This window comes from Manacus candei, unplaced genomic scaffold (genome assembly GCF_025592945.1).
Source record: "Manacus candei isolate 608988 ecotype Guabito, Panama unplaced genomic scaffold, ASM2559294v1 h1tg000037l, whole genome shotgun sequence".
Lineage (NCBI taxonomy): Eukaryota > Metazoa > Chordata > Aves > Passeriformes > Pipridae > Manacus > Manacus candei.
Window position 1 is genome coordinate 3,924,131 of NW_026138085.1, and position 24,456 is coordinate 3,948,586.

Below are 24,456 nucleotides of genomic sequence, written 5' to 3' on the forward strand. Positions count from 1 at the left end.
TCCTATTTCTTCCTGAACTTCATCAAATTTCCTTGTGAAACAGTTCAGGATGGATCACCTGTTTAGAACTGTACTCCCATCATAGGCTTACAATTGATCATGACCATTATCTATCTTTTAACCTCGTACAGGTGGTATCCTTCCACTTAAATAATTTATCTTCCTCTTCATTTTTATGCTTGAATATATTTATAAGTTCTCTGCATTATTTCTGGACCTATTTTTAAGTGTCAGTTCACATGCACCTTTGAGACTGCTGATACAAGTTGAGGAATTGGCATTAATGTGATGAGTGTGCATGACCAAAAGCACTACATCTTTTAAGACTTTCTAGTAGCATTATTTTAGTCTTTGACCTGCTTTGGAAGAGCAAACAATATACAAACCCACAGAACTCTTTTAGGAGAACATGCCTGTGCTGACAGGGCTGGAGAAAGACCTTGACAAAAAGGCTCAGGGTGGGCACAGGGAAATATTCTGCCTTTTCAATCCCTCCTATGGAAGGCTTAGGTGGAATAAATTTCCCCGAGAGAAAACCACCTTTGTCATAGTTTTGCACAGACTTCAGTTATCTCACAGATTATGTTTTATTAATCCTTCAGAAGACCAAATCTAACTGTTCAGTCTCAGTGGTTACAGGTGAGCCTCTTTCTTTGTTCTACTTCTTTTCCATTTTACTTAGAAGTATTCTAATTTTGGTGCTATTATTGTTAATGAAATAATTGGAATACTAGTGCTTTTAGGATAAGGTAGTGTGAAGTAAGATCTGACTTTCAATGGTGTTGCCTTACTGATAGAGTTTGAAACATGCTAAGTAGGATTTTGTGGAATAAAGTAGTCTTCATCCATTAAGCCAGACCTTCCTTTCACTGCAATTGGATATTTCTGGTTTTACTCCTCGATATTTATTTGTAAACTGATTAGTGTTGACTTTTGCCCACAGAACACTTGTGCTCATGTGCCAGGAATTTTTAACAGATACATTTACTGTTTGGGAACGTTCAGCAAAGCAGTGAAGTAGAATCAAATGATGAATATTCATGACTAGAAAATTTTTGCATACCATGAACTTGATGGTATTAAAATCCTCAATTAGGGGCTCAAGTTACTAATCATAAATCTTAAAGCTGTGCTCAGTGAATAACTGTTGAACAATCGTAGATGGAAATATTTGCATAAAGCATTTACTGCCCATTTATTGTAGAATAAACACATTTGTGCAGATTTTGTCCATTAGAGGAATATCTACCATCCATAAGGAATGTTGGCTTTGCAGAAGGTCACCTGTGATTCCCTTGCCTGTCCCTCTCTGCAGGACTGTGTGTGCTCAAATGTACCTTTATGCTGGGATGCAGACACCAGTCAGGAGCAATCCACCTGTCTTAGGTGGCTCTTTGGGTGTGTATCACTGGGAATTTAGTGCAGACTGCAGCTCATGCAATAACAATTGATTTCAGAGGTCCCAGCATTGTCAGAAGTTCCCATGGGTTATTTAATTAAACCCAGAAAGGTCAGACTATATCCATGGATCTGCAATACTCATGGTGTTTTGTTTATTGATCAGTAATTTCATGTCTGGTATACTTAAAATTATGTAAACTCACCACAGATTTTTAACCTGTAAGCCCTGTCAGATTTATCTTAATATCCATTAATATTCTTTACAATTAGCTGTGTTTTGCTGGTGGAAAAGAGCTGCTGCAAAGGCAACTGGATAGGTGAGGAGGTAATAAAACACACTACTTAGTGTGCTGTAATTGGGTGTCAGTGAAAATGAGATTATTTAGTTTATTTAGTAATTGCAAAATTTATTTTAGATGCCTGTGACATTTAAACTGTCCATTTATACACCATAACCATTCTATTCTGATAATTATAATATCAGTCTGTTTGCTGCATTTAAAAGGCTAGAAGCTAATTAGAAGCTTATTTGGAAAAAAAGCATTTAATTTATCTGTAAACTGCTGGGTCCTAAGTCTCTCCTCTTTTCTCTCTCCCCCTAACCCACAGTCTGAGACTAAAATCAAGTGCTGCCAGATATTAACTATCATAATCATTGACCTTGTCATTCCATTACATCAGGCACAAAAAGCATGGTAATTTTTGTTAAATCACATTCCCGTTTTAGCTTCCACATGTTGTTAGTGTTTTCCTTACAGCAAAATGTATAATTGAGTCGATGATTTTTATCTCTTAGAGAAAAATGTAATTAACGTGGTGAACTAGGGCTGCTGTGTACCAGAAAAGATCTGAGATGGCAAGATGACAGATCATAAGAACAACTTCAGAGGGAGATAGATAATATAAATACAACTGGCTTGTCTATGGCCATTTCCTTTTGCTGTATCCACGCCATAAGGAGTTTACTGCACTTGTGGAGGACACAAAGAATTCCTGCAATAATTCTGCCTTTCCTGTGTCTTTCCTTTTGGAGAAGTATTGGCAGCAAAAGGAAAATCTTTTTTTTTTAGATTTCAAATACCTTTCTTTAGAGGTTGTGTTGCCTTGGGGCCCTTGATGTGTCTGTATGCTCATACTCTGCATACCTGTGAAAGTCATACCCAAATATTAATAACTTTATATTCCATAGACTACTTAGACTTGTTTTCTTGATGGGTCCTTTCTTTACCAGCTCCCCACAACTATACAAACTTTAAACTGATTAATCTCTCTTGGATTTTTTTGTACTTTAATTCTATAGATCTGATAACAATAGATCCTCATTTAAGTGGAGCTGTTGAATCAGATGTTGAGTGTGTGTGTAATACAGTATTTTGCTCTTTGCCAAGGAGAAACAAGAGAAAGCATTTAATAATAATTTATGCACAAAGTCATTCTATCATTAAAGTTTTCAGAAATCTACAGTCTAGATCTCCTTTTGCTCCTGAAGAAGAAAGAATTTCACCTGCTCTAAAGGGCTGTGCTCATGGTGCTTAGGGACGTGGTTTAGTGGTGGAACTGCAGTGCTGACTTAATGATCTTAGAGGGCTTTTCCAGCCTTAGTAATTTTATAATTCTGCTCTTGCTGCCTGTTTTTTCTGCCAGACAGACTTGTGTTTCTATCTCTTCTCTTTCTTTTCAGAATGCTTTATATCATCCCCTCCTTTCATGCCATTCCTCCCGTGCAGATCACTCTGCAACACTGCCTCACACAAACTGTGGAGGTGCTGAGCCGAGTCCCACTGACTCTTCTAGTGTTGATTTAGATGCAGTAGAGTCAGAAAAGACTCTTTGAACTCCAGCTGGCAATCCATCAGGTGTTTTGATGTTGTGCCCTAACAAAAAGGGAGGGTATTACTGCTCCTCTAACCCACAGTGATATGTGGTAGTGTTATAACTGTGCAAAATGCATTTTCCCCCTGCTACAAAGCCACTTCAGAAGGCACATCAGATGTGTGGTGATAAAGGATGTGGGGAAGATTTGACCTTGCTGCCAACTTCTTGCCTCTCAAAGAGCAAGGATTGCTCTGAAGTATTTCTTTCCAGTTGGATAATTTCTCCCTATCCCTAAAAGCTTTCAGTAGCTCGTTTGCTCTTCACTCCTCCTTCATTTAGTTTTGCCCATGGCACCACAAGGTAGGCAGGCAGAGAGAAAATGTAAAATATTACCAGTCAGGTTCTAAGAGCAAATTTCTTGTTCTTAAACTTAATAGAGAGCAGTGCATGTTTTGAGGCAATATAAACTTACTTTTGGGAGTACTCACAGTTAAAATATAACAGAAACCTTAGACTTGTCTTAGATTGGCAAAGCTGGCAATGCTGTTGGAGCAGAGTGCTGTTAATTTTACAGGAATTCTATTCACTGACAATGGTGCCCTGCATTTCTGTGGCCAGAAGACAGACCCAAGAGAACTGCTTGCCCTGCCTGTTATACATGTGCTTGTTTAACTAGTGACATTGTTTTGTCTTGTTTAGTTCAAATAGCTACCCCTTAAATACTATATTAAATCCATGGTCATGTGTATAGATTATGTTAAGACAATAATAAGATTTTGAAACTGGACAAGTCAAAGTTCAAGGTGCCTGATAATTATAAATTTGTTTCATTGGACCATATGCATATGGATTTAGATTTTAATTGCATCATTGAATTATTTTTTACAGTGGATTTTTGCCCAGATGATTCTTGCAGGTGACACTGAAACCAGCTCTGTGTTGAGATGAAAGACTGTAGATGGTAAACTCCTTATCTGCAATTGTCCCAGTGGCTGAAAGAGGACTATAAATGAGACAGGATATTTTAGCAAAGAGAAGGATAATTAGGATCACCTCCTGGTGAAAGCAGCTGCCCACTCTCATAAAGAATGCATTTGACTCTTGCCCATGCTGGAGTGAAAATTTCCTGTGAGATCCTTTTTTTCCTAGATGGTCACTACCTCTGAAAATCTTAGTTCTGGATGCCTGAATTGGAGCTCTGCGGCCTGGTCTGCCAAACTGCAGTCACTCACAGCTCTGATTAGCATCAGTGAAAGCTATATTTAAAACACATACAGTGCCACGAAACCCACAGTTTTCTCCTGCTGTCCTGACAGAAAGTCAGGTGGTGACCCAATAAAAACATTTCAAACCCGTTACTTGAACTTGGCAACACTTTGCACACAGTTTAAATGGTGATCTTACCCTGAAACTTGGTAGTGTATCTTAATACAAGGCAGTTCTGTCATCCCTGGTTACAAAATAATATTGAAAGGGGATGACAGCTTGCTTGAACTCAAGGAAACTCAGACAAACTGCAGTGACTTCCCTTCAGAATTCAGTACCTTTCTGACGGAAGGCATGGTTTTGCAGTAATTGCCTTTTGCTTTCCAGCAAGTGTAAAGTCAATCTGTAGAAGTTTTCAGCTGATGCCTTTTCAAACTGTACCTGCCTGTCAAAATAATGATACTTAGAGGTGCCACTGAATGGCTTTCCCATGGTGGCTTTTCCATGCTGTTCACAACACTTTGCAAACAGGAACATGACTAGTCTTGATGTACAAGTTGACATTGTTGTGCACAGTTAAGGGCTAAACTGAGCATAAATCAAAGGCATAAATCAAGAGAGACAATTTATAAGAATTTTTATAACATTTTAGTTGTCATAATGAACACTGGATTGCAAGTTGATGCAAAAAAATATTCTTTTGACTTTTTGTCACCTGCAGTTTTAATCCATGGATCATATCATAGATCTTTTCCAAGACAAATCCCAAGAATGCACAGATTTGTGTATAGTTGTTTAATGGTTTTGCTTGTATTTGTGATTTGACAACTATGATATTTTAGTTTTTCCAACCAAAAGGCCAATCTGCCACGACTTTTGTCACTTTTTACCAGCTCAAGCCTTCACATTCAGCTGTGTCTGGTACCCGAGGTTCCTTGTGTTACATGTACTTTGGAAATATGACTCACTATAAATAAACCAATAACTGCTACATCTTGATAACCTCCATTAGCATAGCAAACCCATTTTATCTATGGCTAAGTGTATGCATATATCAGAACTTCCAGTGTAAGAATCATAACCATTTGAGTAAAATTGACATAATTGCTACAGTTTCAAAAAAACCTTAATGACACCTAATTAAACCTGAATCTTATGAATTGACTAAAATGGATATAGAGCAAAGTCCTCATGCTACACCTTCGCTCTGTGAGAAACTTTGTGTCTCTCGGTGGTATTACTAACTCAAGGAAGGGTTTGAAGGTTTGAACTCATATATTTCTAAATTCTTTTTGTGTTTCCATCGACTGCATTGTTTAATCTTGAAAAAACTGGCTTTCTATTTCCAGTCTGATGCCATAACACATTACCTCATTTCAAAAACATAAGTCATCATCGATGACAGTCTTCTCTCAGTATGTAAAAATACTCAAGAAGTGTTTGTGTAACAGAGACTTCTAAGCAGAGGTAACTTTTGGAAATACTACTTGATCCTGAGGCTTAATTTTGAAATCTTTGAATAACTCGATAGGGCTGATCATGGAGGAGACCAAAGAAGTGTTCATGAGGGAAAGAGATTGATAGACTGGAGACTGAGGAGGAATAAGAACACAGTAATCTTCTACACATTTTTCTCTGCAGTTGATGTGTAGCACATTATGTTCACTGAATCCAAATAAATTATTACTTTATACAGTAAAAGGATCTGGAAAACTCCAAGCCTGATGTATTTAGTTGTTAAATCTCGGCCGATCATTTTTTAAAACTAACGTTCAGTGTTTTCGTTCTGTCTCAGGTTCCCAGTCTGAACCTCCCTCGTGCAGTGCCAGTTCCATCACCTGCCCATCTGCCTGCACCTGCAGCAACAATGTAGTGGATTGTCGAGGAAGGGGCTTAACAGAAATCCCAGCTAACCTGCCAGAGGACATTTGGGAAATGTAAGTGCCAGTGTAATGCATTCTTTTCCTTGTCTCTCCATTTTTATTCTGTGTCTGGGCCTCCTGTGTGGAAGAAAGGCACATGTTTTGAAAACTATTCTGTTATCAGATGTAGGGTAGTTGTTCTCTTTGCTTTTGTTTTTTTCATCTAAGAGCTCAAAACATTCTTTATTTTAATTTAAGGTATTGTTTGACGTTGCCCTACCTAAAAGCGAGATGAAGTTCTTGGTGTATTAAGTTCAGATTGTGTTTGCATCTCACAAATCTGGAGTTACAGTTCTGTAGTCAGTAAAAGAAACACACAGTCCTTTTTTATTTCTAGTTAGTGATTTCCCCATGAGATGGAAGGATGTCTCAATAGCTTGGCAGAAAGCATTTATAATGAATAAGGACATAAGAGCACATTGTCCCTGCTGATTTTACCTTCTATTTCTTGTTTTCCACATTTTGTTATTCCCAAATTTTTGACAACTTTGTGACTTGAGTTGTGAAATCAGATGCTAGTTTTACAGACTTATTTGTCTTTACTACCTTTAGGAATCTGAATCTTCTATTTCTGTGTCCATGACTTCGTACTACTGTGGTCCTGAAATACTGTTAATTAAACCAGTTTGCTTTTGGTTAGTCCATAGGGAATGCAGATCAATTCTTTTCCTATTTAGGTGCTTGTCACACAGAGTTTTCTGATATCCAGCCAGCTTTTACAGTCTTCACTGTATGAACTCAAATATTGGGTAGTCACCAGACTCATCCAGCATCTTCTTGCTGTAGAAATACTGCTACATAGCAAACTTCACTACAATAAAGAATAAATTCATAGGATCACAGAATGTTAAGGAAGGGATCCTAAAGACCATCTCATTCCACCCCTCTGCCATGGGCAGGGACACCTTCCACTAGCCCAGCTTGCTCCAAACCCCATCCAACCTGGCCTTGGACACTTCCAGGGAAGGGGCAGCCACAGCTTCTGTGGACAACCTGTGCCAGGGCCTCACCACTCTCACAGGGAAGGATTTTTTCCTAATATCCCATCTAACCCTGCCCTCTGGCAGTTTCAAGCCATTCCTCGTTGTCCTGTCCCTCCACACCATTGTCCACAGTCCCTCTCCAGCTCTCCTGGAGCCCCTTTGGGCACTGGAAGTGGCTCTCAGGTCTCCCTGGAGCCTTCTTGTCTCCAGGTGAACCCCCCCAGCTCTCCCAGCCTGACTCCAGAGCAGAGGGGCTCCAGACCTCTCATCATCCTCTGGACTCTCTCCAACAGGAGCTCCCCGTCCTTTTTACCCCGTGGGCCCATGAGCTGAACGTGGCACTCCAGGTGGAGTCCCACAAGAGTGGAGCAGGGGGGCAGAATCCCTTCCTTCCTTCAACCTGCCAGTCGTGCCGCTTTGGATGCGGCACAGGACACGGTGGCTCTGAGCTGTGAGCACTCACTGCTGGGTCATGCTGAGCTCCTTCACAACCAACACCCACAGTCCTTCTCCTTGGGGCTGCTCTCAATCCATTCTCCACCCAGCTTAGGATTGCCCTGACCCAGGTGCAGGGCCTTGCTCTTGGCTGTGTTGGACTCCATGAGATTTGCACGGACCCACCTCTCCAGCCTATCCAGGTCCTTTTGGATGGCATCCCTTCCCTCCAATGGCTCAACCACAACACCACATTTGCCAGCTTGGTGCTTTTGGCAAACCTGCTGAGGATGCACTCAATCCCACTGCCCATGTCAGCAGAGATGTTACACAGTGCTGGTCCCAATATCCAACCCCAAGGAGCGTTGAATTCAACTAGTTTTTGTATTTCCCTTTAACTCAGTATTTCTTTATGAGCCAAATTGTGTCTGACAAGAACCCTTGACTGACAAACTGTTCTACAAAAGTGAAACACGGAGCTGTTGCTCTAACACAGTTATTAAAAGTGACCTACATTTCACTCTGTTTCAGTATTAATTAAAGATCTTTTATTCAGCCTTCCTACCTTTCTTCATTAGCATGGGTAGGCAGAAGCTTCTCTGACAAAGCTGCCAACAAGTCCTAAAATTGTTTTTGTTGATAAAACCCTGTCACAAAACAGGTAACTCACTTGTCATGGGACATAAATCAAGCATCATATAGCACTAATTTTCCCTTGCTGCTGACCTCTGCCACATGTAACTTTAGAGGTCTGTTGTGTTACTCTATTACCCCTTTTTCTCAAGGTGAAGATCTTCATGTCAAGAATGTTTATTATGAAATAAAAAATTTAAGAAAGCCAGAAATCTCTATCCCAGACTGGCTTTTTCATAATTTCATAAAGTAGGTAGCAAGAATGTACAGAATGCAATTCATTTTTTCATAAAGCTTTGTGTTCAGTGGGGAGCTGACATCAGCAGCCAAATTGACTGAGGAAAAATGAGTTACAAGAAATTGAAGCTGAGGAATACAGACTGTGTGCTGAATGCTATGAAAGATTCTCTGCTTACAAAGTGGTTCTCTTGTGCTTTTCAGGGGAGAAATGAACAGTGCAGGTTATAGAGAAACACATGAGAATAAGCAGAGAAAAGTTTTGCATGAATACTTGGATGAAAACAAAAGTCATTAAGCACCTGGAGGCATATACTGACAAAGAAATACCAAAACAAATATGGCTTGGTGGTTTGTTGGAAATGAACAATATAGTCATTTCACTACATTGAAACAGCATCTACAATAAAAGGAGAAGTTGCATTTATTTAGAAAGGGTGCATGCAAGGTAAATAGGGAGCTTAGAGTGAATGCAGAATGGACTTGACCTTGCAGAGGTATAGGGAAGGAGGGATGACCAACTGGTAGGAGACAGTCTCCAAAGAATCTGATTTTCTGCTCAGACTTCATTGCAGCCTTGCAGCCAGTGCCTGTCAGACTGAGTGACTGCTCAGCCCATGGAGACAGCAGAGCCAAGGCTGTAGCAGAGACTTGTTAAACCCTGAGCTCCCAGCTGTGCCTGCAAGAGTCACTGCCCTGCACCTTGTGGGAGCTCGGAAGGATGTCGTGAGAAACAGGAGGGCAACAAGTGTGGCTTTCCCTCAGAGCATGGTTTGGGCTGCTGTTGGCTCAGGACATGGGCTGGAGGGGTCCACGCTCTGGCACTGCTGGGTTTATGCCAGGGAAAGGACAGCTTTCCTGCACAGGTGTGGGGGGCACTGTAGTGCTTCAAACAGTATTTCCTTCAACATCCTGCCTGCCAGGTCTGTTTGATGCCTCCTAATAGAGGAGAGGGATCAGTAACTCCCTATTCGTTTTTCCCCCTCTTGCCACACTTTCCCTCTAACCTTTCTTTAGAATGAAGTTTTCATGCTATTTGTCTATCTCAGACCACTCTACTCATTCTTTATTTATCACCTCAAGCGAGGCTGTATTTTAGGATATGAATTCTGAACAGCTTTTGTCTGAGAATTTTGTACACTCTAAAACAGTAGTGCAGGGACTACCACTCCTGCCTTTGTGCTTCATAATAGTTAGTGCAAGACCCTCCTGAGTGAAAGCAGGGCACAGCCCCTCAAAGCCTGGCCCTCCTGCTCCTGGCTGGTCTCGAGGGTGCTCATGCTGAGATGCCTGAAGGTGCCAGAGCAGTGACCACTGGCACTGGGCACTGCTTGTCTGAAGGATCTTAACGTTGTTTGAAAGGAGGATTGATTTAATTGCTTATACTAAAGGCTGGATTGTGGTTGAGATGCTTGAAAGAATAAAAACTAGCTGGGCTAGTATGGAAACTGTTGGGAAAAGAAGGCTGAACTCAAATCAGGAAACAACCAAACACATGGAGGAGAAGGATTAGGAACAAAGGAAATCAAGACAGGTTGAGCAAAGTGCTGTGAGTCTGAGAAGGTGAGAAATATTTGGTGATAAGGCCTGAGATTGCTGTCAGTGAGTCTGGGGCACAGGGTAGGCTGTGGGGATGTGACAGGAGAGCTGGGACATTGGGGTTGGGTGGGGTTTGTGGCCAGGACAGAGTGATGCAGGTAAAGATGGAGCCAAGGAGTCTCTTCCCATCAGAAAGCACATGTATCTTCCAGAGCCTTCCTGCTTTGTCACCATGTACTTGGGAAACCCAACAACAATTTGTGTGTCTGTCCCTGTGCACTAGTGATTATCTAGGCAGAGACTAACTGTTAAACTCTACACAGAGATTTCCTGCTTTCACTGCTGCTGCTATTCCAGTTTTAGACAGTGCTGCAGAGGTCTGGGTCTCATACTTCTGTTACACCTAAGTTTCCTTGTGGTAGAATTAGTTGTTTCGGCTTTTGATTATTAATTAAATATTAAATTATATTTTAATTAAATATATTATTTTTTTAAAGTAAAAGAAAAATCAGAAAATTACAAAATTAACGTTTTTAGCTGCAGTCTTCATTGAGAGCTTTTGTATACATTTGTTGTGGTATTCATTCTAACAACAGCACAGTCTCACGTTGCTGTTAAAAGTCTGGATTGATTCCTTGCTGTCTAGGGATGTATCATGGATGTACAGTGAGGGAACCTGTGCATATAGGGTCTGTTTACTTGTTGCAGAAACAGGAAAATTGTAAAATGGGGACTGTGGGGAAGATGATCTCATGAATGCTGTTCAGAGAACTGTGTTGTCTCTTCTTGCCAGGGGTTTTATTAATTGATTCTGGGCAAGGGACTTGCACAGACTTTTCCTGGGTGGTCACTAGTGATGTAATCCTCGGGCTGTGGCTGACTCAGCTGAGACATTCACCAGTGCTGAGGACTCCCAGCTGCAGCAAGAGTCAATAGGAGCTGTGCTGTGAACACATTGTGCTGTGCAACACTAATTACTCTGGAAAGCCAAGTCTCAATTTGTAAGTCTGCAGACTTATAAATCAAACTCCACAATCTACAGTATATCCTTAGACCTTGAAAGTGATCTTAGATCAAACTTGGGCTTTCTCATATCAAATTTGCTTTATTACTGTTACTTAACCTGTACCATACTCTCTGCCTGGTGAGATTAAGAGAAATATAATTATATAAGGCAAGGGTAATGCTGGATAGGGGATGTGTCTGAATCACACACGAGGACTGTTTGGTTAAGTGCTGATGTAATTGCTCCAGACAGAGTAAAGAGGCTGTCAGTCCCTCAAGGAAAAGTGCTGCTTAGGCACCGTATCTGGTGAGAGAACAAGCACAGCTCCATCTGACAGCTGAGCAGAGTAAACCAGGATGGCAGCCTTCCCCCCAGCACCTAGGTTTGGCTTAAGGTCAGTTTTAGTCACTTGTTCTGCGTTGGTTTAGTTTATCATTCTCACTCCTGGTAGCTGAATTGGTGACTGATGTTTTTGTGGGTGTGAGCCGTGCGTGGTTTTGGTGTGTAACTCCTACTCTTGGGAAAAAATCTGGGGTTTGAGCACACAGGAAGGATCTGATGTGCTTAACTGTTGGTTTCCTAATGGTTCTGGCAAGATGAACACAGACCTAATTGTCAGCAAGGCAATCACTTTGAAATGTGATGTTCTACTTGTTCTAACTGTGATGAATGCTTTCCTGACAAATTTAATAGAGAATTGCTGTCATGAGGGTACCACTGTGCTGGGCAGTGTTTCAGACAGACCTGCAGATAGACAGGTTTGCTCTGATTGTTGTTTCCAAGATTGTCTCAGGAAGAAATTCCCTTCTCTGTTCTTTAATAGGAGTGTGTATTTCAGGAGAGCCAGGAATCTTTATGAAGCTTTCGTGATTTGAGGAAGGCGATGAACAATTTCTGGGCATTTAAATTATTGGTACATTCAAAGTGAATTTCCCACCAATTAAAATAAAATCAGAAAAGCTATTATAAAAAGGTTGAGCACTGGTAACTATTTATTGTAGTAAGATTATTTCTTTTTATATAAAATTAACTACTCCACAACATTTTCATGTTTATTAACAACTAACTGTGAAGTTCTCAGCTTCTTAAAGGCAGGTTTTTTTTCTTTTACCAGGAATATAAGCGTGTAGAAACCGTAAACTTCGTGGATTAAGGAATGACAGTTTTGCATTTAACACTTTTCTTCCTCCTAAAAGAAAATTATAATAATTTTCCCAGGCTTCCAGTAAATACTGCAGCTGAAGCCAGCACAGTATTTTTGAACACTGTAGTAAATGTTCCATAATTGCCTCTGGTGGCAAGTTCTCTGGCTGGGGAATCAGGTTGGCTCCTGGAGTTGAATCATATAATATGATTTTCATTCACTGCTGCAAATTGGCTCTGGACAGCTTCACATGTCAGACTTGACTACTATTTTCTGGATCTCACCAGGCAAACTGTGTCACTCACTCCTTGCATTCAAGAGAGGTTTCTGTTGTCGGGCCAAGAAATACGTAGGAAATATTCTGTGAGATCAAGAGACAAAAATAATAAAGAAATAACAAAATATTTTAGATTGAGAGTCAGTGGAGAAACAAATATACGAAAAATGATAAGAATAAAGGTATATTTTGTGCTGAGAATGATTAAGGAAAACAGAAACCTGTGTTTTAGAAACAAGCAGTAACAGCAGGGAGTTTCTGCTGCAAGATCAAGGCAGGACTTATTTCTTACATCTTTTCTTTCATTTCTAAAATTAAGTGTATCTAAATGTCATCTGTAGAGACAAGATGTTTTTATTTTGATAAATCTAGATTTCATACACATGATAATGTCCCTTTTGGCTGCATCATTTTTTTGCCCTCTTCACTACTCTTTATAATTGTGAGATTTCTTCTAAAAAAGGTTATGTACAAGTTAATTTACTCAGCCAAGCTGTGTAGGAGTGAACTTACAAGGTTTGTAGGTTTGAGCTTGTCTTGGTTTTTTTCGTTTGGGTTTATTTTTGGGTATTTATCTTTTGTGTGTGTGTGTTCTCTTTTCCCCAGAGGCATCTCTTCAGTCCAACAGAAACATAAATTAATAATTATTAATAAAAATGAACAGTATAACCAAAAAGGCACATATCTTTTATCTAATACAAATTTCACTGCAAAGCTCCTGTGTTGCTAAGCAAAACAAGGAGATTGTAATGTATAATGAGTATATACATCCTTAAAGCCAATTATGAATGGGAGAAGCAATCACAGAAAATAAAATAGGGAGCATAAAATCTTAATTTTGACATAAAATATAGTAATCAGATTTTTTTTACTGGATGAAACACTAATTGTCTTTTGGCTTACATGTGTTCTCCTGTTTATTTTGCTTAAAAAATTAGGAAAAGAAGGAAGTATTTGATGAAAGTTTATAGTCAAATGCCATAATTCGTTTTGTTGACAAAGTATTACAGGTGGCAGAACTTCAACTACCAGAAAGCTATTTAATTTTTCTACTAATTTCTGGTGTTCTGCCTTTTTTTTGTCAGTATTTGTAAATGTGTAATAAAAATAGATGTCACAGAATGTATGGAGCTCTTAAAAGTAAGTTAGATTAGAGATTAAAGAATTACTTTTTTTTCTTTTCTCTGAGTTAACTTTCTTCCATTTCCAGCAAGTCTAAAAGTATATTTTTGTGTTACAACTTGACAAATATCTTGCAAACCAAGTTGAAATCCTCAAATCCCTGAGCTAGGGGATAGCATTGTGACAAAATTTGGAGAGCAGTCTGGGCTGGAATTTTCTTGAAGTAATTGGAAGCCAATAGAGGGTGGTTGGGACTGACCTACTCAAGCACTAATGAAATAATAATGGGATGTGTTACGGGGTTAGTCTTTCTGGGACCTCACAGAGCAAAAACTTGTTCTCAGGAACGCAAACATTCTGAGTCTGGTCTGTTAAAAATCATTCCTGCTGCTTTACATTCAAGAAATGTAGCCATAGGTGAGTGATTGCTTTCCCATAGGCCCTGTACAAACCATCTTTCTCCCAGATACGACTTAAAACTTCAGAAAAAAAAAAAAAAAAAAAAAGAAGAAAAACCCCCAAACCAAAACAACCCCCCCCCAAAAAAAATCCAGTTAAAAAAAAAATAACAACAGAAAGTGCTCAGCAAAGGTCTAAGGTTGAGTCAGGCTCAGAGCAGATGCTCTGCTGTTGAACACAAGAACCTCACCTCTGTGGGATGGTCTCTTTGGAGCCTTCTGAACTGGAATCTCTAGGTCTGAGCTGGAACAATGGGGTGTCACAAAAATCCAGGAGTGGGATCCCTGTCGCTGCTGTTTGCTAGACCACAACATCTTGGAAACACACACACACACACACACACACACACACATGAACTGGTGTGTGCTGGTTGAATGAGGTGTGTAACTGGGCTGCATTTCAGCAGCAGGGAGCTGGAAATTCTCAAATTTCTCCAACCTAAGGACTCTGTGTCTTGGATTTGTGTTCACAGCCTGTATACAGGTAAAATTCTTCCTGTAAACCCTGATCCCAAGTCCAGCAACCCAACAAAGTCTGCTGAGATGGGAACAGGGAGGCATTATTTTGTATTCTACCCCAAAACAGCTTCTGTTAAACCTTTAAGATCCTCACTGGTGGTAGCTCTGGGGAGCTCAGCTGGAATCCCTGTTTTTACAGCTGGGCACAACCCAGAGCAGTTCTTGCAGTGGTGGCATTGCAGTGGCAGGTGCTGGGTGAGGCTCTGCACCCTCACTCCAGGGATGAAGCAAGGAAAATACATGAATGAGTCTAGCAGGGGGTATAACAATGAGAGGTTGTGAGAAGGACCAAAAATTCCGACCGGGAATGTGGAGTGTCACAGTGTTAGATGGAGAAACCTTGAGGTTTGGCAGTGTAATGCTGCATTCTGGTGTTTATGTGGTTAGAGGTACATTGCTGGGATGTCAATAAGTGTTTTGCAAAATACCAGTCTGAGGATTTCTCTGATGGCTTCCTGTTTGTCTGTACTGCACTTAATGCAAGATCAACGTGCTACAGCAGAGCTGCTGGATTCATAATGCAGCTGCCATTGCAAATTCAGCATTTACCAGCTGATACCTGACCAAATGCTCAGTTACACAATTGTGACAGCTGAAACTAGATTCACTGGGGCATGTTAGAAGATCCAGTATCACTAGCACTACTTTCAGATGAGCAGGGAACATATCAAAACATCTGGTTTCATTCTGAAAGATGTCTTCTGGTGAGCAGAATTATCTGTGTAAGTTCCTGGGTAGATTTAGTTGACAACTCGGTTCATTGTTGGTAGGGTTTTGTCTGTTGAATGTCTGCCCTCAGGTGAGTTGTTAATAAGCAGCCCTGTCTAAAACTATAGCAGGAGCTTGACAGCCAGACTCTGAAAATCAGCACCAAACAGAATATGAAGGGAAATTCTAGTTGTCACCTTGTATTACTATAGGTGGATGGTTTAATGGCTCTCAGCTCTTCAGTTCCTAAGGCAGCCTCTATGAGAGGGATCTCATGCAAATTATTAATTTTATTTGGAAGTCATTCAGGTGCTGCGATGAAAAGCAGCACTATAAAAGTCTTGGAGGACCATATGTGTTTAGAGGTTTTACAGTGGTGGCAGAGTCTCTGGCTGGGGCAGAGGCTGAAGGCTTTAACTCTGTTGAAACAAGCAGTAAGCACAGACATTTAAAATGCTGCATGTCCTGCCATCCTAAAGCTCTTCATTTTCTACCTTAGAACTGAGGGGTGAGAGACACAAAAGGCTGTTCCTTGGGATGTAGGTCCATAAACACTTTCTGAAGCAGCAGGACTGCAGGGTTTTTGCCTTGCAGAGCAGTGCCCTGTTCTAGGGTTTGAGGAGTGACAACTGTGGCTTCTGCATGTTTTGCTGCTGAATGAGCCACAGGTTCTGACTGTAACTGCAGGGCAGGATTCCTTCCTTCTTTCCCAGCAAGGGTGTCTCTGATCCAGGGCTGTCTTAGGGTAAATACTTCAGTGCAGCTGGCCAAACCTGTTGTGCATGGTAGGAATAAAGCTTGTCTTTCAAAGGAAGAGGCAAAGAAAGGCATCAGGGCAGGGACCAGATCTGGCTCATATTTGTAGTAAGAAGATCAGATTTTAAGCGTGACTTATTCATCTTAAATACTGAAAATACATCTGTGGGCTTTCCTTCATCAGAGTCAAAAATATATGATAAGATACAAAGCACAAAATATGAGATAAAGGTGAAATAATGGTCCATGCAGGTTTTTTTAATCCATTTGTTTTCAGTCCTTGACAAGGAGGAAAAGTCTCTCGTGACTGTTAAGTGCTCTAGAAATTTCCTCCTTCCTGATGCAAACGTTTCTCCCCAGCCCTGGGCTCTGTCACTGGGGTGGATGCTCACGCTCCTCGTTTCCCTCAAACAGTCCCTGGAAATCCCTGCTTATAGGGCAGGGGAAAATAAGAGGAAAGGGAGGGTTTTGCCCTTCCCAACAACCTCCATGCAGGTTGTGTGTGTCCTGCCAGGCAGGAGTGTGCTACAGGTTCCTGCTGCACACTCACCTGATCTTACCTTTTGGCTCTCTCAGAGATTGCTTTGGTTCTTGGCTGCCTGAGCAATGCAAGCCCCAAAGAGCCCCATCCCTGGGGGCAGTCTGGCTCATCCACTCGTTTTCTGTCTCCCAGCAGGGCAGTCGGTGGCTGCCCAGTGCAGGGGGACGTTTGTGACACGTCTCAGGCAGGAGCTCGGTGGCACCGCTAATAGAGCGTGGCTGTCTCATTTGTAGGCTCTATTCATCTGACAGCTGAGAATTATCAGTACTGATGCTCCACTCCCTCTCTCTTTTTCTCCAAGGTAGTGATTTGTCTGTGTTATGGGTAGGTAAGCTTGACAAAACATTACACATTAGCAGCTGAGACGGTGTTTGAAATGGGAAAATTGCTGGCAAACCGCTCCATTAGAGACCCAAATAACAAATTCTTTCTTTCCCTCAAAGAAAGGGAGATAGTTAAGGCCCAAATTAATACGTCTGTCTCCCCCACTCTGCAGGGGGAATCACTCTTCAAGACAAATGGCTTCGTCACTCCTGAGTGTGAGCTGGCTCTGCTCAGCCCGCGTTAAGCAGAGTTTTTTTATCCTTTGTGTTTCGCCGTCCTGGGCTGAGCAGTTACAGGCACCACGTGAGGAGGTGATGAAAAGATTAGCACCTCGGTGAACTCTGAGATGGATTAGCATGGGAATTCGAGTGCCTATTCTTTACTCTGGGATAGTTTTTCATCTTTAACTGCATGGTTTCCCCCTGTTTGTTTTGGATTTTTTTTTTCTTTGATATGTTTACTTTTTGCTGTCATTGCTGCAAAGTCATTTAAAGAGAGTGGGAAGAGGGAGGACTTTACTCTGTCTAACATCATGTTGTTACAAGAAAAATGTATCTGAATCCGTTGAGCCCTCATACTTTCCAATCTCTTGATGATATATTGGAGAATAGAAAGGAAATTGTTCTTGTCCTTTGATGTTGTTGTCAAAGACACTAAAATAAAGCTTGGAGAGGCAGACAGAGCATTGCTGGGTGTCAGAAGGGGGGAGACACGCTTCAATTCATCTCAGCACTCAGCTGGCAGCAGGAGACATGGCACAGGGAAACTGGGAACTGAAGGGAGGAACAAAAGCTGCTGGGAGTTTGAACAGGGCCAATTTGTTGTATCAGTGTCGTGAATTCTACTTGGCGAGTCTTGTGAGCAGATCTGAGTATGAAATACCAGAGGAGAATGGAGGGAAATTTTCTTGAGTTATAAGAAATCTTAAATGCAGGGATTAGTAGTTTAAATTATGAAAATTTACCCTTTTAGGGCTGTGTGTCTTGTACACGTTTCTCAAATGTGTTGTAAAATTATTTTATGGTATATTCTGATAATACCGCCCAAAAATGAACTCCCTGATGGTGCTTTGCACTAGCACAGATGGTTTTATAGTGTATGACAGCACTCCATAGTCTGCAGGGATGGACCATGAAAAGCACAGTTTTCCAAAGGTCATGTTCTAGGTAAACCAGGTAATTTTCTCTGAAATAAAATGTGGTGGTAAAATTTAGATTAGCTGTTCAATTTTTGGAGGAAAAAATGCCAACATAGGTAAGGACCGTGTTTTTCACTTTATTTCAAAGATGGCACCTCTAACAGCAGTTTCCCATTATGTCATGAACAACACTGTTTTATAATTAAACCTTCATCACCCTAAAATTGCCAACACCCCTTCTGGCAGAACCTAGTGTTTCTTGAGATTTTTAATCCTCTGCTGTCCTTGACATGTCATTTACGAGCTCAGATGAGGTGAAAGCACAAACTATTAATCCAAACAATGTGTTTTCTGCTATTTTAGCTGTGTAAGTGCATTGTGTTTTTCAGGCTATGCCTGCCAATCTATAATTAAAACACGTGCTTGTTTAATGCAGCATATTTAATGCAGCACAAGCACTTATTTAATGCTCCAGGACTGGCTCTGTTTTGTGCCCAAGTTGGAGCCCACCAGCAAACACACCCTGATGAGAGCCCGTGGTGCTGCCTGTGCTTCCCTGGTAGCATCTGCAAGATGTAGTGCACTGAGCAGGATGGCTGCTGTGTAGTCTTTAGTCCTTCATTTACAGAGAGCTTCAAAAATGTAAGGTCTGTGCAACTACAGCAGCAGATGCCACCAGCCTTGTCCATCTATTTCTGTACAGGCCATCTGCTGTAAATCCTGTAGGAATGGGTGAAGAGTTCAGCAGCAGTTTCAGAAGGCAGCTCTCTCGAAGAACTCCTGTTTCTGTCTTCCTCTCCACCTTTTCTGGAAATTTCTGTGGTTTTTTGTTTGTTTGTTTTTTTTTTTTAATTATTATTATCATTACTTGGGACATGTGGCTATTCCAATTTTGTATTTTTTTCACCCTACGAGAGGAAAATTCTGTGTGTATTTCCACTCTTATATCACTAAAATTTCCTTGGAATTTTAAGTGATTATAAAAAAGGACATGTTCCCCCCCCCGACCCCCCCATCTTTTCATTTGAGTTTCCCTGCAAGGACTGCTGTGCCTGTGTGCAGGACGTGTGATCCCCCAGTTTCCATCCCCAGGGCCAGGGAATTGGGCAGGCACGGCCCTCTTTTGTTCCTCGAAGTGTCTGCACAGAAATACTTGGGAGGAGTGAAACACCCAACTGGCAGGCTGACAAAAAGCCTTTATGGGAAGAGTATGTGTACTGCTAATTCTGGTGACAAACACCCAACAATAGTGGTGTGCTGGAGCTTGCAGCAATTTGCATTTCACTGTGGACTTGCCAGAAATGAAGCGTGTTATATTTAGACCAACTGGAAGGGAAATCTCAGACACTAATTCAAATCACAAAACAAGGAGTAGAATTAACTCTGATCACAACCTTTGAGATAGACTGCTACAGAAATAAAAGAGGGCATGCACGTTGGCTGTACAAGTTGACTGTGCAAATATCACAATATTTGAGACTTAAATAGCTTCTTAGAGTATAACTGTGCTGGCAAATCATCTTATTTTCAAGGGGATTTTTTCTCTTGTCTATGGATCACCAGAAGCATACCCTGTGCAATAGAGAACTGATGGGCCTTACACATTTTCTCTGCATTATTCCCAAACCTTGATTTATTTCTCCCTTCTCCCATTTCATTTTATCTCCATTCCTGGTTCTAAAATTTTTTTCTCCCCTCTGCAATGCTGCAGCAGCTCCAAATGACTAGAGTGCTTCATTCCATCATTGCAGTATGTTTTTTGTATTTCAATTCCATTTCCAACCGCAGATTTTTTACTATTTAAACTCTTTCTTTTTTATGGCACTTTGGGGAAAAAATACACAACATTTGAACAATAAGTAAGAGCAAGGAAAAAAAATCACATTTTACTCTCAGTTCCAACTCTGTAGAATTTTAGCTGTTGTGGTCATTGAAATTTATTTTATGGGAATCTACTTTTACATTTCTAATTGAGATGAACACTGAGAGTTCATCTGAGGAGAAGTTATTCCTTTTAGCAGGAATTTGGGGAACTTGCTGACAATTGAAAGTACTTCTGGGAAGGAAGAGAAATTAATCTTAGTGGTTACTTTATGTGGTATCTTAAAACTGCTTACGTTTTATGTTAGTGAGACATGCATTTATGATACTTCATAAAGAATACCTCTTTCAACCCAAATCTTAGAAATAAAAACAGCAGCATTTTCATGTAGTCCAAACCATATTTTAGAAAACCTTCAGCATTTGGTAGTTAAAATAGGAAGATACTGTTCTTTTTTATACTACTTTAACATAAAGTTTCTCCCTCTTTCCTATTAAAAACCCAAATTCATCTTGCAGTGATTCCACTTTGTTTTTTAGCATGTTCCCACAGATTCTTGCTCCTTGAATTGTTCTGATAGTATTATTAATCTGCTTATTAAGCTGTCACAACATAGCCTAGCTTTTAGTTCAGGTGGCTACGTTCTGTTTACAACACCTAGTCAAGGAAAGCATCTGCATTTTTTATTTTCTACCTTAACCTTAAAATATACATACTGTTATTTATTAATTCCACGAGACTTAAAGGTGCAGTTTCTCTAACCTGAGGCTTTTTTGCTGTACCAATTTAGTGTAATCAAAGAGATTGTTTTATTTTCTAAGTTATTTTCTCAGCGTTTTCTCCATTTAGTGGATTTCAAAAGAAAAAATGTGTCTTGCATAAACATAAATTTGTTTTTATATTTATACAAAATTTGCTGTCATGTTTAATGTGATTCCCATCCTGTAGCTGTGTAGTTAACATGTATATTGCTTTGTTTGTTTTCAGACGTTTGGAACAAAACCTCATCAAAATCATTCCCCCTGGAGCTTTCACCCAGTACAAGAAGCTTAAGAGAATGTAAGTTTTAATAAGACCAACATGCAAGGGCAATCATGAAACTTCCAGCTTCGAGTTCAGTATCTTTATTTCAGAAACATATTGGCAATTCTGTGTTGAAATCACTGGGGATTGCACAAATAATCTCTTCAAAGTGTAAGCAACAATGGAATTCGGTTCAGGATGCCTAACAGTGCATGAAATCCTTAATAATGCTTAATTTCACTTCCTATTATAAACGATGTGATCTAATTAGTTGTTAGTCTGTTCAAACTTCAAATCTGCTTCCTCAGAAAAGATTTGAAGTCCCGTTTTTTTTCTCTCTTTTGTTCTGGTGTCTGTTTGCAGCAGTTCAGTGAAGTTGACCCCACTTAGAGCAGGAGTGAGGATTTTTTTTGTAGTGCCTTCAGTGGCCTGATGTTGAAATGGTTTGACTGTTTACAAGGAAACAAAGAAATCTGCTGGGGAGCTTGTTTTCCCTGTTGCTTAATCACCAGTTGATACCCAGACAATTATTTTTGTATTAGCTCTTGTGTTTTCTTTTTGGATTAAAAAAAAAAAAAATAACCCTGATGTGTAGCAGCTCTGTCCTGGAGATAACCCAGGCATTTCCCCAACTGGGTTTTCTTTTCATTTTTAAGAGATGATGTGACAGTAGCACCATGACACAAATAATGGTAAAGCAAGTTACTCCTGGTTGATCACAATATCAAGAGGTTTATGGTACCACTGGACCAGTAACTTCCAGGAGTCATCCTGGCTTTGTAGCTCAGTGCTAACACTGCTGAAAAGGTGCTTTTGCAGTTCTTTTCTGATGTGAACAATGCTGGGATTAAGGCAGTGTGAGCTCATCTGGATGAGCAGATAGCTAATGCTTTTGGAAACTGAAATGAGCTCCTGCAGTCCCATTGATGTAAGGGTAAAATGACTGCATTTTCCAGTCCAAACTCACCAAGTTCCTAGAGCTGAAGAACTGTAAATATGGATCTTAATATTTAACAGGTCTAATCATCAATCTTAGAGGGTCTCCATTCTTCTGTCTCACTTTCAATATAGCTGTATGTATTTTTAAAGAAGTCCTGTATTGGATAGTGAGATGGTAATTTCAGTGAAAAATGATGAATCCCTTACCAGTGACCTAACTTGTAATTTTTTCATTATTAAAATCACTACATAGTTCTTTCTGAGGTGTGACTAACTTTAGGTTTTGGCAGTGTTTTACTGTCCTTTCATTTGTCTTGATTGGTGAACTCTAGTTTTAAGAGAGTTGATCAGAAAAATGTTCTTTCACATTACTAGCTGCTCAATCCAATGCAGCACTTACTATGTGAAATGATTAATGTTAGAATTTCACAGCAGAATTCCATTAGCAAGTTGTGTTAACAGCTTTCTGGAGAATAATTGGCATACTCATTGAGATCTGAACTCATAATTAAATAATAAGTTATTGTGCCAGATGATCTGTGTCAAAGCTGAGTTAACGGAAGAGCATTTTGTGGAAGAACTTGGGAGAGGTGGTTGGGCTGCAGAATGTCCCATAACATACATGATGTTTTGCCATTTGGTTATTGACCTGTCTCCTTGTTTAAGTTTTGTTCCTGCTGGATGGTGAGGTTATAAATTGAGCAACACTTCGGTTACACATAGTTTAATTGAGGACATTTGTTTCAGTATTTGAAGAGATTATTGGCATTGTATTTTCAGTGTGCAAGATGCCCAGTACTGACAACACAAAAATATACTTTAGTCAAAAGACTATCTCTTAAAACAAAAGAATCATCCATTTTTTTCCATTAGAGGAAGGACATGTTTGATATCCCTGAGCCTTTCTTCCTTCCTGTCACTTTGATTTCAATGAGCAGTGCCATAGCATGAAGATTATCAATTTAGTTAATTGATACTCTGCTCAGGGCACAAATGAAGAACATTAATATAATTGTTGTTATTATTACTATTAACCATTATAATATTTTTATCTACTTCAGAGGAATATTAGCATATCACTGTAAATTTTATTTTTCTCCTAGTGAATAAATATACAAGAATGTTATGGGTATTTGCCTTCTCACTTGCAGCACTCTGGATTTTGATTGTTAACTGAGTATTTCCTGCAAGATTAGACAATTTCCGTTTCTTAGCTAATTGGATAACTGAGATTAATTTTTAAGTAAGAGCCCGTTGTCCAAGATAATCTTGATAGGACTTGATATTAATAGGTCAAGATGATAGCAGAGGATGGATGTTAATTCAAGTGTTATACTTGCATGTAGCTGAAGTTTGCCCTTTAGAATGTCTCTTCAACAACTTCTAGGATGGGAGAGCTACTTTGGTGATCCAATTTTAGTTAAGGAGCTGGAATATTTTGTGCCTTGACCTTAATCATAATTGCCCACATCTCCTCACACAATTAATGACATGAAGCTAAATGTATCTGTCTCTTCTGAGAAGGAAGATTTGACACTTGAAGGATTCAAATATGCACTTGAATGATATAATCTGGGGTGATGGTTTCCCTGATTTTGGGGTGGGTATAACCCCAGCTCTGTTCTCAGTTATTCAAGGGCTTTAGAAGAGGTTTCAGGGGCTTGAAGGAGACACATCCCATGTCCAGGGGTAGAAGTTGTCATGATTGCATGAAGTATCCAAGCCCAGACAAGCCATTTTGAATTAATTCACAGAGCAGTTGTGCTTGTACCCATAGTTCTGTAACTTTTAACTAACAAGTTTGTAGCAAGTCTGTAGAGCAAGACTAAGAGCCAAGTACACAGAACCACTTTGAAAGATGTTGTACCTCTCTGATGCTTGTAGTGACATTCCATGTTGTCAGATTAATTTTACCACATATTAGCAGAAAACACATTGAGATGTCACAGGCTTCCCAGTAGCTCTGTGGAGTTGCTACTTTTGTTAAGCAGCTTCTAAAAACTAAACCATATATGACATGGAGTTTGCTGAGTACTCTTGTCAAATGAGAACAGTCCATTTTACATGTGAGAGATAATCAAGTAATCTGTTTCTAATAATGTTACTCAACAAAGAGCACATTCATCCAATGCTATTAATAATTTTGCATATGGCTGCATCTAAAAATAAATCTGTTTTGTTTCAAAACCTTTTACAGTAAAGACATTTAAGCCCTACAGTTGCACAGTGACTTGCAGGGTATCCTTGCTCCCCTGGTGCAAAGTCAAACCCAATTTATATCCCTAGCTGGTAACTGAGCACAGCCACCCTCCAAGGTCTATTCAATAACCTTTGGAAAGATTTCTACTGTGCTGCCAGAGGTGCAGAGAGACAAGTATGAGGTGACTCATGTATTCCCTGCCTGAGTGGAATCCTGGTAATTTTATTACATTTCCAGTTGAAGAGCCACACTTCCCCTGAGGGATTCAGAGATACCCTAAACTATGAAAATGAGCCTTATGTCATCTA

The 24,456-nt window shown here is 40.0% G+C and overlaps 1 protein-coding gene across 3 annotated transcripts in view; it reads left to right on the forward strand.

Moving 5' to 3' along the window:
• Nucleotides 1–24,456, forward strand: part of SLIT3 (slit guidance ligand 3) — a 477,653-nt gene that overhangs the window by 298,323 nt on the left and 154,874 nt on the right. For all 3 annotated transcript variants that reach the window (XM_051793681.1, XM_051793682.1, XM_051793683.1), the window contains 2 exons: nucleotides 6,218–6,359; nucleotides 20,974–21,045. In XM_051793681.1, coding sequence (XP_051649641.1) covers nucleotides 6,218–6,359; nucleotides 20,974–21,045 — 214 coding nt within the window. The remainder of the gene's footprint in view (nucleotides 1–6,217; nucleotides 6,360–20,973; nucleotides 21,046–24,456) is intronic.